Source organism: Crotalus tigris, unplaced genomic scaffold, assembly GCF_016545835.1.
Source record: "Crotalus tigris isolate CLP2741 ecotype Arizona unplaced genomic scaffold, ASM1654583v1 scf7180000017568.12009008, whole genome shotgun sequence".
NCBI classification, from domain to species: domain Eukaryota; kingdom Metazoa; phylum Chordata; class Lepidosauria; order Squamata; family Viperidae; genus Crotalus; species Crotalus tigris.
The window spans coordinates 6,794,895-6,813,619 of record NW_024096478.1 but is presented as its reverse complement, the minus strand read 5'-3'; the positions used below and the strand labels follow the sequence as shown (position 1 = coordinate 6,813,619).

Here is an 18,725-nt window from a genome sequence, read left to right as displayed (position 1 = left end):
ATTTAGCCCCAGTTTCATCACCTTTATTATGTTTTTGTACAGAGCAAGTAAAATCTAGCTGGAATAATCACATCCATAGTTCTATTCAATTGTACAAATTTCTTCAAGTCTATTCTTGGTTGGCATTGAGCTGTCAGCATTGGAGCTTTCCAGTGCTAGCAGATTGAACACCTGATCTCATCTGATCTCAATACTTTAGTGGGAGATCAGTGCTCTGGGATCCTCACATACAGTCATGGCTCCTACAGAAAGTCAGCTAATGACTATTCAATCTTTCACTGTTGGGTGTTCCTAAAAACAGCCCTCTGCTGGTAGGCAGAGTGGTTGTGATGTGCCTGCTGTTGCTTACAGCCATTTAAGGAGCTCTCGTAGCCTGCTGTATGAAGAGCTTCTCTGCTGCTTGCTGAACTGCGGGGAGGCGTCCAAGGGTCCATGTATGAATTAGCACGGGCCTTCATTTCTTCCTTCAGTATCAATCGGCCAATTCCTGTCTGGATCTACATATTTTAAAAGGTAAAGGTAAAAAAGAATAGGAGGCATAGAGATAAACTTTTTCTTTCAGCTATATATAAAATAGAAAATAGAGCATCTTGTTTTTCCAGAAAGATCTGCTTAAGACTAATATTTGGTTAATATTAATAAAATGATCTAAAGCAGCCATACAATTACAATACAGTACAATAATGTGCAGAAGCAACTTCTTGTATGAGATAGGTCATTGTTTTTAGCAACTATCAGTGTTAGATGGGATGGTGTTCAATTTCCATATTATCCAGCCAACCATATGAATTTTGGAAGACCAGCATATCTGACAGTCACCAGATTGGGGAAGGCTGGACCACCTCATCCTAGAGGAAAGTGGCTTTATCTGAGGCTATAGAGAAGATAGCTGAACTCCTTGCCAAGTTGTGAGTCCTCTTTTCGAATGCACTAGAGCAGTGGTTCTCAACCTGTGGGTCAGGACCCCATTTGGGGTCGAATGACCGTTTCACAGGGGTTGCCAAACAAGGCTGCTGCCATTTTTCCCCCCTTTTCTTTGGCCACGCCCCTGGCACCCGGTGATGTATAAGTGGTTGGGGGTCACCACAACATGGGGAACTGTATTATGGGGTCGCGGCATTAGAAAGGTTGAGAACCACTGCACTAGAGGTCTTTATAGAAAAAAACACTGAAAGTTTACTACCCCAAAGAGAAAAGGGTCTTGGGGAGCTGGTCTGGAAAGAATATTGTCTATACCAGTATAACAGCAGAGGCAAGAGTTAATCAAAGCTGAACACTCACTCTGTGCATCCCTCGATCAAAGCTATCTTCTTCTCCTCCTGATGAGAATCTTCGAACTCGGGGAGCTACAAGCAAATATAGGGAAAGCATTCAGTTCGGAGTTTGCATACAGAGTAAGGCAAAAAGTTATTAGTGGATGAGCTAAGATTGATTTCTGTTGCCCTGTTGTGATCTATTCTTTTCAGCAGGGCCATCAAAGTCTGAAGTGCACTGGAGTGAGAGTGGGAAGTCAGGGTGCTGTTAAGAGTTGAAAGTAGATGGGTCCAGAATAAAAGATAAATTTTGTGTGACATCACTTATGTTCATATTTCAAGAAATCGAATATGTATTCTCCAGCCGTACATGCAATAATTCCCTCCTTATATCATATTACAACCTGGTAATTAACTTGGACATATGCGGGGACTGCATCGAAGGCTTTCAGAGAGCCAAGGTTATTTGTCAACAAAAACAAAACAAAACAAAAACCCCACCTTGACATTCCTTTGGAGATCTCAGATATAATCTCCCCCAATATGTCCTTGACATATGGGGTAGAGTTGGAATATAAATATTTTAGTGTCCTGAATTCAGAATTGTTACCTTTGGGTGAACCTTGAAAAGTCCAGTACTCTGTTTCTGAGTGATAATATGGATCTGGAGAATAAGCTGGACTATATTTGGAGGTCTGAGAGATGTCTTCACTAGTTTTGCTTTTTGTAGCTGCAGAATGGGAATCTGAAAAAGCAACCAGGGAAAGAATCAGCAGAAGTGGAAATCAAACTTTAGATGCTCTGGATCAAATAATGTAAGATAGCAGATAACCAACCTTATTTACATTCATCCTGAATATCCCAATATATAAACTGGAGAATCAGATGAAGAACTTTTTATGCAAGGCACAAAAGCCAAATCTACTTCCTACCCAATGCTATGTTACCATAAATATTCTGTGGTGTTGGAGGTCAGATATGGGAACACTGTCTGGGAGATCTATGGGGAGAATTGAACCTAATTCAGATTTGGCATCTCCTTCCTGCCCAAACGCTTATAATTAAACACGGATCCTGTTTATGTGTAATTATAATAGATCCAATTGGTTCTACTCCTGTCATGACTTCATAACATATAGACTAGAAAAGAATAGAATAGAATGGGACCTCGGAGGTCTTCTAGTCCAGCCCCCTCCTCAAACAGGAGAACTATACCATCTCAGACAGGTGACTGTCTAACCCAGTGATGGCGAACCTTTTAGAGACCGAGTGCCCAAAACCTGGTCCCGCCCCCACTCCACCTCCTGCCCCGCCCCCACCCCATCCCCACCCTGCCTGCCCACAGGGCCATTCACTGCCTCCAGGGCCCATTGCAGATCACCCAGCAGCACCATGGCAGCCACACCCTCTGCCTGCGCCCCACAGCATCAACTTTGTGCGATGGGCTGTCTACGCTGCCTGGCTGCCATGTCCTTGTCTGCGCTGCTCTGCATGGGCCATGCTCGGGGGTGACTCTCCTTCAGGGGGGCTGCTGGTGAGGAGGGGGTCACGGGAGGAGGCAAGACTGGGGCAACGGCACATATGCCCACAGAGAGTGATGGCACCCGTGCCATAGGTTCACCACCACTGGTCTAGCCTCTTCTTAAAAATCTCCAGTGATGGCCATGATTTCTGGAGGCAAGCTGTTCCACTGGTTAATTGTCCTCACTGTCAGGAAGTTTCTCCTTAATTCCAGATTGCTTCTATCTTTGATCACTTTCCAACCATTGTTTCTCATCCTTCACGTGAATAACGTGACCCCCTCTTCTTTGTGGCAGCCTCATAAATACTGGAACACTGCTATCATCTCTCCCCTATTTCTTCTTTTCTTTAGACTGGCCAAACCCAAGTCCCATAGCCATTCTTTGTATGTTTTAGTCTCCAGGCCTTTGATCGTATGAGTTGCTCTTCTCTGATTTTTTTCCAAACTCAACATCTTTTTTGTGATATGGTGATCAAAATTGGCTGCAGTATTCCAGGTGTGATCTTACTAGGGTTTTATAAAGTGGTACTAATACCTCATGTGATCTTGATTCTATGCCTCTGTTTATGCAACCCAGGATTATATTAGCTTTTTTTGGTTGCTGCTGCACATTGCTGGCTCATAGTCAAGTGATCATCCATTAGGATTCCAAGGTCCCTCTCACAGTTACTGTTTTTAAGCTGGGTCTTGCCCAAACTGTACTTGTACCTTTAATTTTTCCTGCCTAAATGTAAAACTTTGCTTTTCTCCACACTGAAACTCCTTTTGTTTGATAGGGCCATTGTTCAAGTTTTTCAAGATCTTTTTGGATCCTTAGTTGGTCTTCTGGGGTGTTGGCTACTCCTGCCAATTTGGTGTCATCTGCAAATTTGATGAGATCCCCTTCAATTCCCTCATCTAAGTCATTGATGAAGATATTGAAGAGTACTGGGCCTAGGATGGAACCTTGTGATACCCCATTGCTTACTTGTCTCCATGTGGATATAGCGCCATTGAGGACTACTCGTTGAGTTCGGTTTGCCAGCCAGCTACAGATCCATCTGATGGTGATGTTGTCTATTCCACCTTTTTTTAGCTTACTAAGGAGTAGGTTGTGATCTACTTTATCAAATGCCTTACTGAAGTCTAAGTATATTATGTCCACAATATTTCGCTGGTCTATTAGTTTAGTCACTTTGTTGAAGAATGAAATAAGATTGGTTTGGCATGATTTGTTTTCAACAAACCCCTTGGTAGCTACTAGTTAAAACTTTGTTTGCTTCTAGTTGTTCGCAGATCTGTTTTTTGATTATCTTTTCTAGGATCTTCCCAGGTACTGATGTTAAACTGATTGGTCTGTAGTTTCCTGGGTCCATTTTTTTCCCTTTCTTGAAGATTGGAACCACATCAGCCCTTTTCCAATCCTCAGGTACTTTCCTGGTGCTCCGGGATTTATGAAAGATGTGGTGCAATGGTTCTGAAATAACATCTGCCAGCTCCTTCAGAACTCTGGGATGTAATCTGTCAGGCCCCGGTGATTTATATTCATCAAGGTCGGATAGGTGTTCTCTTATCATTTTCTTATTTTAATTTTTGTTTCTAATTTGTCTTTTGCAGTGGTTTTGGTATATTGGGCTATGGTTTCTTTTTGTGTGAAGACTGATGTAAAGTATGAGTTAAGCAGCTCTGCTTTCTCCCTGTTGCCTGTTATTTCTTTGCCATTTTCTTTCTTTAGTGTATCTACAGTTTCCTTGACTTTTTTCTTGTTAATATGTTGGAAGAAACTTTTTTTATTATTATCCATGATTTCTGTTGCAAGTCTTTGTTCGTTCTGAGCCTTTGGTTTCCTGACTTCATCTTTACACGTTCTGGCTGTCTGCTGATAATCAGCCTTAGTTATGTGCTCCTCTTTCCATTTTTTATATTTGTCCTTTTTGTCTTTCAGTTTGTCAGAGAGATGTTTGTGCAGCCGTGCTGTTTTCTTTTTGAATTTCTTGTTTTTCTTTTTCAGTGGTATTGTGCTGGTATCGGCTTTTATGTTCACATTTTTGACAGTTTCCCACACTTCTTGGGTTGTTTTCCGCTTTAAGATTTTCATCCATGGGATCTTTCCTAGATTCTCTCTGAGTTTGTTAAAGTCAGCTCTTTTGAAGTTCAAAAGAGGTTGGATTGTTTTCTGTTGTTAGTGTTTGTGTTATATTAAATTCCAGTATGACATGGTCACTTTCGCCCAAAGTTAAGGCAACTTCAACTCTATCACTTCTTCTCTATTAGTTACAATTAAGTCCACTATGGCTTTACGTCTAGTTCCCTCCTCCACCTTTTGGATGACAAAGTTGTCGGCTAGGTTGGTTAGGAATCTGTTTGATATCCTGCTCGTTGCAGAGTTTGTCTCCCAGTTGATATCTGGATAGTTGAAGTCTCCCATTACTATTGTGGTACGCTTCCTACATACATTTGTTAACTGGTTGGCAAAGAGTTCATCTATTTCTTCTGATTGGTTGGGTGGTCTGTAATATACACCTACGGTAATGTCACTTTTTTCTCTTTTATATTGACCCATATGCATTCTGAAGAGATTATATCTTTGATCATGTGCATTTCTGTAGATATGTAGTGTTCTCTTACATATAGTGCAACTCCCCCTCTTCTTTTTGTAGACCTGTTTCTTTTGAACAATTTGTATCCATCCATCAGTCCATTCCATTCATCCACCCCACTAGGTTTGTGTAATACCAACTATGTCATACCCTCCCTTGTGTACTATTGCTTCTAGTTTGCCCTGTTTGTTCCCCAAGCTTTGAGCATTTGTATATAAGCATTTAAGGTTTTTGTACCTATGCTTGGGTATGTTTCCTGCACCTCCTGAATGTTGTTTGAGTTTTTCTTTTTTTTAATCTCTGCCCACCTCATTGTTTGATTTGTTTTCTTGGGATTTATGATTGGTTCTAGAGATTCTGAATATTGGTCACCCTTCCCCCTCAACATACTAGAGAACAATTCTGTATTCTAATATAAGATGCTCATTTCCTGCATTATTTCTGGCTGCTTCCAAAGTCAACTTCAAAAATTCCAGTCTAGATTGCAGTGGGTTGCAATGGAACCAACTGGTGTTTAGTCTGCAGTACAACCACTGTAGGTCCTGACTGGTCATGTCCTTCCCAAATCATACAGGAAAGGCATGTGCCCAGCTTTTGATTCAGAAATTATGCCTTCATGTTTTTCCTAAAACTTCTTAGCAAGGAAGAATTGATAAGTTAGCTTCATAACAATAAAGTTGCAATATTCCTGTGTTGCAATTTAAATACGGTATATTTTTCAAAAGAAAAAACAAAACATTGCAGTCCTGTAGGCAGACTGAGAAAGCAAGAGAAGCATGCTTCACCCAGTTGGACAGAAAAAGACTGCCTATTGGTAGGTAGATGAATGGGGCATTAACCTCCAAGGTTGAGAGTATTTGAATGAGTTAATGGGCTGTCATGAGACAAACATCAGATTAAAAAACCAAACTGCAACTGTAGACCAGCAGAGAACATAATTGCCTGTTATGTTTGTCAGCCCAGTGGCCAGCCAGAGGAGGGAAGAGAGCATGATAAACACTGCAGCCAATCAGAACTAGAGTGCTAATAGACTGGAACAAAGCTCTGAGAACAGCTGTTTTGAATGGAAGCTGGAAAATTCCAGGCAGGGATGCATGTGTGAAGGGTTGGGAGTGGGACAAGGATGATGTCATCTGTTCCTACAGCCTGAAAGTAGTCAGCGGCCCATACTGGCAATGGGCCAAGCAGAAAGTGTGGATATGCCCATACAGAATTGAAATTACACAGTTTGCCATTTGTCAGTAAAACTTGCCTAGTCAAATCTACATCTGCCAAACTGTACTGTATCCAGGGAATGGCTCCAGCTTTGGAACTGCACAGAAATCTAAAATAGAACTGGCTGCATTTCATGTCTGTTGCTGCCATTTTTAATTCTCTGAGTTCAGGAGGGTTGTGTTTTTTTCTTGTAGAGAATTCAATCTCAGTTAACAACAGAGAAGACAGGGAAGACTCCTGACTGAAACTTTGGAGCCCTCTTCCCAGGTGTTACTTGTAGACATCCTTTAATTAGGTGGACCAATTGATTGACATGGTAAGGGGCAATATGTCAAGTTACCATGCTTTATGTCCAAAAAAAGTAGGGTTTAGACTCAGTAGGTAGCAGAAAGGGACGAGGAGGAGGAGGAGGAGGAGGAGGAGGAGGAGAAGGAGGAGGAGGAGAAGGAGGAGGAGGAGGAGGAGGAGGAAAACAAGAAAGGGACTAGGCAAGTGGGGCACTCTTAACTGCTAGCAGAGCTGAGGTAGCAAGAAGCATTATGTAGTAGAGCTGACATGCCACTTATCAATCTATAGTCCAGGGTTCACAGAGTAGAATTCCACTTGAGCATTTGCAAGCCAAAGCACACAGCCTAGGTGAGCTTCCACCTCATCGCTGGTATCATTCAAAAGATGCTAGCTATTGCAGACATTTTTGCATTCAGTGCAAATGTCTGAAGTAGGAAAAGTATATTAGTTCACATGAACGCCAATATGCATATAATCATACCCATGAAGATGTTGCAGCTACACTCAGTGCTCACTGCCTACAGCAACGACCCATGTCTTTAAAGCCAAATTGATGGGGAACAAGTTGAGGAGGGAGGAAGGAAACATTAATCTTAGTGTCAAAGTCATTAGATACTACTTAAATAACTATCAGTTGTGTTGTTTTTGAAAACTGAACAGCATAAACAAGGAATTTATCTATATTGGAATTTAGATGGTGGCTTGAGATTGGGTTCCTTAGATTTGATGTTTTCATGGGGAGAAAATTTGAAAGAAGCAAACAGAAACCTAGCTTGGAACTATGTTTGTATAAATCATTAAAGTCCCCTACTCTTAGCTAGGATCCTAATTCTGATCTACCACTCCTGAAAGGTAATTATTTTTTTAAATTTCTGATTGCTTGAATAGCATCTAGTCCAAGATGACCCTCAGAGAATAAGGATAGGAAAAAAAATTGGTATGTGATTTAGCAAAAGGGTTTGAGTGAAGAAGTGCATTACATAATGAGCCACCTTATTTAGCCTTTAGTTAGTTGCTACACAACATGGGTTGAAAGCATCCATTCCAGGTTTTCATCTCAAAAATCCACAGCAAGTAAGAAAAATTGAACAAAGATTTCTTCCCTTTCCTACAAACACCTCCACACACAATTAAAAACATTCACCCATTTATGCCTGATCTGTTTGGGCTGTAAGGTTGGAAGGGGATAATAATACTTTGAGAGAAAGCTAGAGATGATTTGGGGGCCATGCTATACATTATGAGAAACATGCATCAGCATTGCTAAACTGGATTCTTTTATATAAGCAGCTTTAAGTCTCTATATCTGGATGATGCTCCCAGTTGGATGTGGCTGTGGCAATAGACTTCATGTGTATGTACAAAATTCTATTCCTTTTTTAATGTTTCAATTAATCCATGTTGTTTTTATTTCAGATAAATGCAATTTATTCCTACTGTGATGCTCTAAAATGAATATGTAAATTGAATTACTAGATAACCAACTATAATGGGTTTCTCAAGTATTATGGGCAAAACTCCAGATTGCATGCATATAATTTACAAGTAAGTCATCTTCATTGTGTGATTTTGAGTAAAAAAAAAACCAGAATCCAAAAGGAAAAAAAAAAACCTATCTGTAAACTGCCAAGAGTTCATTTAATGAGCAACTAAGAGCTGTGAAGTACACAAACTCCAAGTCTTGCTGCAGGAAGTCAGAAGGTTCTCAGAAACTTGCTGCTTCAAAGGTGAGAGCCAAAGGCAGCTACTTACAATGCAGTGGGGTGCAGTCAGCCAGCAGGCAGGGAGTTATGAAGATAGCACATTAGGAAAGGGGGGAAAAAAGAGAGGAGGAGACACCTGGTTACCACATTAAAGGAAACGTCACAAGACTTCTAAAACAAAAGCAGACTGTTGAGAAGCTCAGAGGAACAGTCTTTCCTCTTCAGAGCTCCACCTTCCATCACCTCAGAGCTCTGCCTCCAAAGGTGATGAAGAGAATTGATTTCTGTAACTTTTCCTGCCATACAAGAGCACGGGACCCCTGGCTTTGAAGCAAGTCCGGCCTTGCTCCTTTTGCAAGATCTGTACCTGCATCCTAAACTGGAGTCAGACTATGTTTCTGGCCTGTTTTTACAAATAGTAAAAGGCCGAGAAGTAGGGTGAATATTCTGGTGGTGTTCATTGGTCTTCAAAAGCAGCCAAGTAATCATGATACAGCTCTTTAATATTGATATCCTTTGCTGTATATTTTGGTTAAGCTTTACTCTTTAAACATATACAGTCTTCTAAATCAATGGTTGTTAGAATTATGCTACTTTTCCTAAGGACCTATAAATAGACAAGCTTTTTCTGCTTAGCTGAGAGGGTAGGTAAGTACAAATTAGAGGTAAATGAGCTGGGGTTCCTATGAATGTTTTGGGCCTATTCTCAACCAGTCCAGCAGCAAGAGTTTTATAGAATTGGGACACTTTTCCATGTATCTATCTGATGATGTTCCAGCAATTTTTAAAGTTTTGTAATAGATTTATATGGCTTATACTTTATACATATTAATACCTTAAGATTATGCCACAGAAAAGTATAGTGAGGTCCATATATTCACTTTGTGACATTTTTGCTTCAATATATTTTTCAAGTTCAAATGTGAACTTACCATTCCTTCTCTCATCACCTTTTTAAATATAGAAAACCATCATATCCAACTACCTCCTTAAGCGAGCCTGGAGTCTTTTTTAAAAATATTGAAATTCATTTCTCTTCTGTACTCCTATGTTTAGCTCATCATATAACTAAGTCACTTCTGAACTTGGCATGCAGTGTTAAAAGAGAGTCTTCTAGTTGATCTTCTTGGCTGAAACTCTATATGTTGGTCATCTTTTTCCTTGATTACTGCAGACTTCACTCTGATTCCTACGATCTCAACGTGAGATCTCTCAATACCTATCTGACATTCTGCTGCCCAGATCATCCACTTCTCTCTTACTCTGACTTCTTTGGTTTCTTGTACCCAATTGGGTCCTATATAAACCTCCTAATGTGTAGATTTGAACTCCTATAGGATTGTCATCCCCCTACCACAAATATTTCTTTGTAGTTTTCTAAAATAACTCTTCATGATTTTTCACTTTGCTGTTCAAAGGTTCTTCTCTTCTGCCAAAGTTCTCGTTCTGCTTTCCCCTTTCCCCCGCTCTTCTATTTTCAGCAAAATATTTTGTTCCCTTTGTTTTTGTTCTTCCCTCCATGGAAAGCATCTATTTTCATACACTGCAGAGTTTCCAACTAAGGAGCATCAGTAGCACAGCCACAGCATCTAATGGCATCTTAGTAAGCTATATCGTCCTGCTTCATCTCATATCCTTATGTTTTAAAAGTTAATGGACAATAAGAATTATCCACTTAAAAGCAATGTGCTATTTGCCTGCCTGAGTTACATTGTTGAGTGTTTACTTTTTCTGAACACATGGAGGCACCCTAAGATAAGGGATCTAGCAAGCCAAACTTTTCTGCTCAGCCCTCTTCTCACAATTCTGAAAGGCCATTATACTCTCATTCTTTTCAAAGTCTACTATGTCCAGGTCTGGTACTGCCACCAACTTTTGTATAGTTTATTTAGCCATTTCCAATGCACACCACCAGACCTAAGCAGAACTTTGGTTTATTCTAAGTTGCATGCCCATATATATATATATATATGTCAAAGCCATGCCCAAACTGTACCGTGTCTTTTATAGATGGGTGGTTTCCGGTAGATGTTACTCTCTGCAGCAGCTGGAGGTAAAGAAAGAAGAATAATGAAGGAAAGAAGGAGATAGCAAAAGAGGGGAGCCAGGGTGTGAGGCTTAGAGATACAGGAACCTGCCTGTCATTCTTGAAGAGGGGTGGTGGGAATCTTCTCCGTATCATTTTGGCAGCAGAAGTAAAAACATATATAATATAGAAAAGGTTAGCATGATCCCTATACTAGTCACAGGAGCCACCAGATTTGCAAATAAAATTGCCTGCCCAAGATTACCATTGCCTGCTTAATTCGTTTGATACTTTCCCATCTTAAGATAAAACAGCCTTATCTTAAATACCTGCAGAGCGAACTTAGGCTGGGAGATGGTTTAATGGAGGGAAGAAGGAATTAATCCTCTTTGTGAGCTATTTCAACAGCTATAAGACAGTGAATGTGTGCATGCACAAGAGGTCATGCTGTGAGCATGCTCACTACTGACAGCATGCAGGGTCAGGCAGAGAGAGTTGGTAGCTGGCCTCAGCTCCGAGATGGGAAGGCCTCCTTTGGTGAGTGCTAACGGCCATTGTCTCCTTGGCTGGCAATGGCACAAGATGATTTATGAGTTGGTTACCTAGAGATACCGGGACAAAAATCCCATCCTTGTTCACGAGTCAGCCATATTCTCTTCAAATAAGAGAGAAGCAAAGCAAGCTGGGAATAGGAGCTACTCTATCAGCACAGACGCTTACTGATGGTGTAATCTGGTGTGTAGGCAAAGGGGCCATCCATAAAAGACACAAGCAAAAGCTACAGGAGCAGTAGCCATCACAATGACCTTTTCAATAGGGCTAGTGATGAAAGGGGCATACTAGGGCAAGGAAAATTCTAGAAGGCAAATCAAGGCAATTCAGGCCAGTTACATCAGCTGATCGTGCTTAATTCAGGTCAGTTTCACTTTCCTGCTCTATGTCTCTCTGGAGATGCCTTGCAGAATACACTAAGGTCAGGAGATTGTAACAAACATGTGTAAATACTTAACCCCAAACTGTACATTTCAAGCATTTCTACAAGGACCAAAATCTATCTGGAGTTTGATAACTTAGGAGATGAATGAAAAATAATCAAATCCCAATGCTGAACTTTATCAGCTGACTGACTCTATCATGTGTGACCTTAATGGAAGCCAATGAGATCCACATATTTCAGGCTGCATGGAAAACAAAGAGCTTCTTCTTCTTCTGTGTCTAGATCAAACTTTAAACTGCCAGAATGAAGCCACCTTCTTGGCTTTGTTGTTGGCCCAAAATTATCAGAACATACCAAGAGCGAAACCTAGAAAATAGACTGTGATTCCATTCTGGTAGGAAGATGTTTCCAAAGGAATAAATCTCAATCCTAACTTGCCCTAATTCTAGGTCAGGGTTCTCCAGAGTGGTCAATTACTGTTGTTTTATTGCTATTGTTTTTATTCACAGTACTATTAGTTAAATTAGTATTTATTAAATTATGTTCATATAAAGTTTGAGGATTGACGAACAATCTATAACTTCATGAAGGGTTTGATGAACTGAAGAGTCTGAGGACTTCTGTTCTAGAGTGAAGGAAGGAAGGCTCCCACAGCTGCCAGCTTTGGCACAGGAATGGTCCTTACATGTTTTGACCAAACAAATGAGGCTCAATTTACCTTGTGAGCAAAGCTGGTTGCAGATTGTGCAGGCGGGCAAGTGGGGAAGGAATTCAGGTCTCTACTTGCAGCCTGACAAGGGACAGAGGTTGACTTTCTCCCTCCCCCTCTGCAGGAGGGGTGGGGCAGTGGCCCTTACCTGGGTCTCTGCTGGAGGGGAACAGCCACCTGGCAAATCCAGAGAATCTGGGGGAAAGGTGCAGCGGGCCCTGAGGGGAGCAGGAGTATAAGATAAATTATGTGTCAAAGATGTGGGGTGTAGAAAAAGCTGACAGACAAGCTTTACCCTCTGGCCCTTGAGGTACGAGAAGAGAAGGAGAGGAAGAGGAGAGTCTTTCCTTTGTACAGGGAAACAAGCTGCGGGGGCAGGGGAATGGGAGATTTTAGAGAAGGAGAGAAGGCTGCAGGTCTTGTTTATGGATGGCCTCTACCATGCAGTTGTAGCTTGCTGCGGCCAGCTTACCTTAGGCTGGCAACAGCACTACTCATGCAAATAACACACTTGGCACAAGCATGCAGGCTAAAAAAAAAAAAAAAAGGTCCCATACAGCACTCCTTCACTGGCTGACCAGAGGCCTCCAGAGCCTACCTGGAATGTGGAAATGCTTAGGAGCTTGGTATGAGGTTGGTGTAGAAGACCTCACATCTAACTGGCTATAGTAGGGGGAGCTGCGTCCACTCTCTGTCCCTTGAAAGAGCAGATTGGAGGGAGCAGCAGAGAAGAAAAGAGAGAGGCAGAGGAAAATTGATGTTAAAAACAGTATTTTAGAAAATTAGCAAGCCATCTGTGAATTTATGGTGAGAGTACATGGGTGGAGGGAGGTGATGGTGATGACAGTGCTGATTCTTTCAACACATAACAAGAAGCCTGGGTTGTTCCAATCATTCCAAAAGTATTTCAAATTCAAAATAACAGGGTTTTGAATTTGAAACAAATTTCTGAGCTGGCAAAAGGGATGTTCCTAGTTCAGAACACTCCTGGAGGGGTTAGAAAAACCCATCATGAATTCAGGACAAATATTTTGCACATCTATAGTTGCTTCCTGTATCATCTGCTTCTTTCCATTTCTACTCTGCCACAGAATTGCCACTCTGAATTTGCTTAGAAAAATGAAAATGGAGCATGACAATGGAGTGAAGTTCATCACAACTCTTTGGTATCCTGAAGACAGTAAAAAACAGAGCTAGACACTTTGCCTACCATTCTGTTAAGGAAAGAACCTATGCAATGGGGGACACTGTACCAATGGAACCCTCCTTGTCTCTCTGATTTCACGTTGAGGCCATTCTGGATATACAAAATGCTTTGGCAGCATGTATGGCCCTTGGAGAGAAGTTGGTCTGTCCTTCTAAGGATGTGTTAAAGCTGAGTTCCGCTGGGCAGATGTCTTTATTTGAATCCTGATGGAGACAGCCATGCCCTACCTGAGCGGTAATAATGATGTGGAGAACGTGGGATGGTGGGAGATATGCCTTGGCGACTGTAGGTGGGTGAGTCTATGTAGCCTGGGCTGGATGCTCGCCTCTGCCTGATGTCCATGCTGTCATAAATATCCTGCAAAAAATGCAAAACCTTGTTCATAAAAGAGCCAGTCCCAGGAGGGTCAAGGTGTACGTACGTTAGCATGCATCCTGGCCCTCTGAATATTATATTCCTTTCCCAACTGAAGGCATCTTTTCCCAATGTGCACAAATATATGACACCACAAAGATAATATGCTTTGCCCAAAGCATATTTCATTTAATAGCATGGGGGGGGGGAGAGGGGGAGACTTTTTACAGGAGGTTTTTGCTAACCCGGCTCTCCTCAAATTCTCTTTCAGCTCTCATTGCATGAACCCTAGAGATGTGAGCCTGCAATTAGTCTTACGTGCTGTGTGATTACCTGAGAATATGGAGACAAGGTTCCAAGAGACTACAAGTGACAGAAGGTCAGAGACAAATCGCCAGGGAATAAAGAGCAGGGAAAAAAGAGATAGAGAGCAATTGATTACAAGCTGATCTAATGTTTGTGTATCACAAGCCAGTTCCCCCAAATTCACTTTACTAAACTACAACCTTCTCAGAACTGCCAAGGCATTGAGAAAATTTAGGAGAAAAAGATTCTGAAACACCAAAGAAAGAGAAGACCAATCCCATAACTTTCCCTAGAATTGTGAGAAAAGCAGCAAGACAGCTCAGGATTTCATTTCCCTTCAATTATATTCTTGTCACCTCAAAGAGACATATGTACCTGCTTGGATTAACCCAGATTAATTAGCTGCTAATTGAGCCCTTTTCTCATGTGCTCTCCATTTTACAATGGTTTCTTTAAGTAACTGAGAACCAAATCGTTGTGTTTGAACAAACCTAGCTCTGAAAGTAATGCACTTAAGATAATATACTCAGTTTTTAGGCAGCACATAAAATAAGAAATGAACCTTAAAGGGATTCTCTTAGAACAGTGATGGCGAACCTTTTAGAGACTGAGTGCCCAAACTGCAACCCAAAACCCACTTATACATCGTCGAGTGCCGGGTGGGTGTAGCCCATTGGCTGGGTGTGGCCAATTGGGTGGGCATGGGTGCAGTAGGTAATGGCAGACTGGGTGGGACTAAAAAGTTCAATCAATCAATTCCAACTTTGCAAGAACTTTGCAAAGTAGCGGAGGCCTAAAACGAAAAGGTTTTATAAAACCCAGCTGAAGGCCTAGGACTGGGTCGACGACGCGCGTGTCCACAGAGAGGGCTCTGAGTGCCGCCTCTGGCACCCGTGCCATAGATTCACCACTACTGTCTTAGAGCAATTATATGTGGAAGACATGACAAGGGCTGATGCGTGAATGTAAGAAAACAGTGGAGGACCACAATTTTCTTGTATAAGACTCACATCTTCTTGGAAGGGTATGACAAACATGTAGCAATTAAATATTTGCATGGTTCCCTCTTAATCATATTTTTGAAATTAACATAGAAACATGCCTACAAGTTTATTTAAGATGCTCCTCCTTAAATTATTAAAAAGTGTCTTTTAAATTATTAAAAAGTGTCTTTAGCACAAATTTGCTTTGGAAAAGTAGGACTAGTTTATTTTATTTATTTATTTATTTTATTTAATTTATTTATATGCTGCCCAATCGCAAAGGACTCAGGGTGGCGTACAAAATTAAAACAATCATCGAGAATAAGACAATAAAATAATTCAATCATACCGCAAGTCCGATCATGTCCCACCCCCCCTCGGGGACATCAGCCCAGGCCTGCCGGAACAGGAGAGTTTTAACGGCTTTCTTAAAGGCCGGCAGGGTGGGAGTTGTTCGAACCTCGGGGGGAAGTTGATTCCACCAGGTCAGAGCCACCACAGAAAAGGCCCTTCCCCGAGGTCCCGTCAGCCGACATTGTCTGGCCGACGGGACCTGAAGGAGGCCCAATCTATGGGACCTCACCGGTCTCTGGGAACTGTGCGGCAGTATGCGGTCCTGTAAGTAACCTGGCCCTATGCCATGAAGGGCTTTAAAGGTGATAACCAACACCTTGAATTGTGTCCGGAGACCCAAAGGAAGCCAGTGCAGCTCGCGGAGGATAGGTGACATGTGGGCGTACCTTGGCGAGCCCACAATCGCTCTTGCGGCTGCATTCTGAACCAACTGCAGCCTCCGAACGCTCTTCAAGGGTAGCCCCATGTAGAGTGCATTACAGTAATCCAGTCTTGAGGTGACGAGGGCATGAGTGACTGTGAGTAAAGCCTCTCGGTCCAGATAAGGCCGCAACTGGTGCACCAGGCGAACCTGGGCAAAGGTCTCCCTGGCCGCAGCCGATAGATGTTGTTCCAAATTTAGCTGTGAGTCCAGGAGGACACCCAAGTTGCGTGCCTGCACTGAGGGAGGTAAATTTGCCCCCCTCCAGGACTAATGTTCAAATACAACAAAAAGCAAAAGGCAAAATATTAAATGGCATCACTTTTTATTTTAAAAAAATTCTTAGACCATTCTTGAAGGTCTAATTGCACCAAACTGGTTCATTTAAGGACAAGCATAGTCCAGAGCAGGGGTGTTAAACTCGCAATGTCACATGATGTCTTGTGACATATCACAATTTTTTTTCCATTCCCGGCAATAGGGTGGGCGCGGTTTCAGCATGATGCATCTGGCCTGCGGGCTGGCAGTTTGACACCCCTGATCCAGAGCATAGGTAGTCCTTGCTTTAGTGACTACAATTTTGTTACTAAGTGATACATTCATTAAGCAAGATATCATGTAATTGCGGCAGACTTTTGACTTCATTTCTACTGGAGTCATTTAAGTGAGTCACCACAGCTTGTTAAGTGAGAAATCATGTGACTGCCACATGTGATTTTACTGCCGGCCTCCCCATTGTTTCTGCTTGTTGGAAGCCAGATGCAAAGCACACAAATGGCAATTGTCTGATCACAGCATATTGTGACAGTCATAAATGCCATCACAACTTCAAAAGATGGCCAAATGAGGCAATCAATAAGTGAGGTCTATTTGCATTGCTGTGCAAATAAGAAGCATTCTGAAGAAGCTCCTTAATTGCTGAAGTGGCAGAAAAGGCAGCTGAAGTAGTGCTGGCAAAGAAGTCACTAGAACTGAACACAGATTAAGTGCTCAGGTTCAAGCCTACACCATGGTATGATGAGTGGCAAAAGATCAACATTTCTCCATGGAGCCTAATGAAGTAGACAGAATCTTCTGTGATATCAGCTCTGCCACTTGTGAATTAGATCCCTGCTGCTCCAGGTGGCTGAAATCCTCCAGAGAAGAGGCAGAAGGATAGAATAGATAGCTAAATCTCTAGATAGGCATGGCATATAGGTGTGAAAGAGGTTCTGATGCAACCCCTACTCAAGAAACCTGCTCATGAGTACTTACTCATCCACTACAACTATCCACCATCTCAATCCTCCTGTCCTTTATCCAAGAACAGGAAGGTGGGAATAGAAGGGTAGAGAATGTTTGACAGTAACTTAGTTGTTGAGGCAGCCCTTGATGAAGTTGACCCCTGCATTATGGGGTGTCTTATAATTTGATCCTCTTATTAGGCCACCGGTAGAGATTATCCACTATATGGATGATACTGAGTTTTACACTTCTACCTCGGGCTGAACAGGAGATGTTGTTAAGATCCTTCCCAGTGCCTGGAGGCTATTAGGGACTGAATGGAAAAAAATGGATTTAGACTCAATCCCAACAAAAGAATATGACTGTAGGTTTAGAAATTGAGGGATTTAATAGAATTCTGTCATTGGCACTGGACTTCATATTCCCTTAGGCAGAGGTCATTTATAGTTTGGGTTCTTTAGGACCTACAATTTTGTATGAAGAGCAAGTAGAGGCCATGACTAGGAGACTGTTGTACAGCACTATCTTGTGCATCACTTACTGTCATTTCTAACTTGGGAGGCTTTGACAACAATCACCTATGCTTTTTTCATGTTTGGAGAACTTGCTATATATCAGACTGTTCTTAAGAAGCTACAGTTGGTTCAGAATGCAGTGGGTTGAGTATCAATGTGTGTGCTGTGGTTCACCCATGTTACACCATTACTTTGCGAGCTATGCTAGTTCCTGGCAGGGTGCTGGGTGGAATTGAAGTTGTTAGACATATGGTCCTTTATGGTTCAGGACATGCATTTGCCTTTTCTGCTGGAATGTACCCATCCATTAAGGTAGAAAAGGCTTGCTCAGGATCCCATCCCACTGATTTCAGCAACTCTGAGAATGAGTCCTATGTGTTAGCCCACCTCCTCTGGAAGAGCCAACTCCTAGAGACAAGGGCCGCAGCATGCCAACAACCGGTCCGCACAAACAAGCAAAGCCCCATCCGTGGGATGCAGGCAGCACACAAAACCACGCCCGATCCGGTCCGTGGAAGAACCTTTCTCCACGGAATCGGTCCCTGGTGCCCAAAAGATTGGAGACCTCCGTTCTAAAGAGCCTTTGGGAAAACTAGATACTTGAATGACTACTGAAAAAGTAGCATTGAGGTGTGTTGGGATTAGTATTGTTACAATGCCTGTCAAGTTTAATTTATTCCTAGTTCATGGCATTTGACAGCTAGATAACATAATGGATACTTGGTGCCCTTACTGTGGCTAAAAGACTCATATTGCAACATTGGAAAGATAAATGTATGGCCTCATTTATTCAATGGATTGAAAATTTGATCACACTTATTATGTATAAGCATACTGCATAAAGATGTAAAGTTTGTATATAATAAAATATTTGATTTATTTATTTATATTTATTTATTTAATTTATATGCCACCCATCTCACTGTCAAGAGATTCTGGGTGGCTTATGAACATCGTAAAAACTAAAGTACAAGACATTAAAAGATGAAATATTAAAAGGAACAGAGATGAAATAAGTTAAAAAAAAATACTAGTGGGCGGAGGTGGGATCTTCTTTTTAGTCCACTAACCAACATTCCTCCAATATGGAATGTCCTCACTGGGCCCAGTCAACAGAGCCAGGTTTTGA

At 41.8% G+C, this 18,725-nt stretch overlaps 1 protein-coding gene across 11 annotated transcripts in view; it reads right to left on the bottom strand.

The window, feature by feature from the left end:
- ABLIM3 (actin binding LIM protein family member 3) overlaps nt 1–18,725 on the bottom strand; it is a 180,789-nt gene that overhangs the window by 19,115 nt on the left and 142,949 nt on the right. For 3 of the 11 annotated variants that reach the window (XM_039352477.1, XM_039352534.1, XM_039352485.1), the window contains 8 exons: nt 14,127–14,156; nt 13,667–13,796; nt 12,831–12,929; nt 10,699–10,728; nt 10,557–10,607; nt 1,864–1,998; nt 1,282–1,346; nt 350–497 (listed from right to left, as the gene is read on the bottom strand). In XM_039352477.1, the coding sequence (XP_039208411.1) occupies nt 350–497; nt 1,282–1,346; nt 1,864–1,998; nt 10,557–10,607; nt 10,699–10,728; nt 12,831–12,929; nt 13,667–13,796; nt 14,127–14,156 (688 nt within the window). The remainder of the gene's footprint in view (nt 1–349; nt 498–1,281; nt 1,347–1,863; nt 1,999–10,556; nt 10,608–10,698; nt 10,729–12,830; nt 12,930–13,666; nt 13,797–14,126; nt 14,157–18,725) is intronic. The other 8 variants (XM_039352495.1, XM_039352506.1, XM_039352515.1 and 5 more) reach the window with 8 other exon arrangements.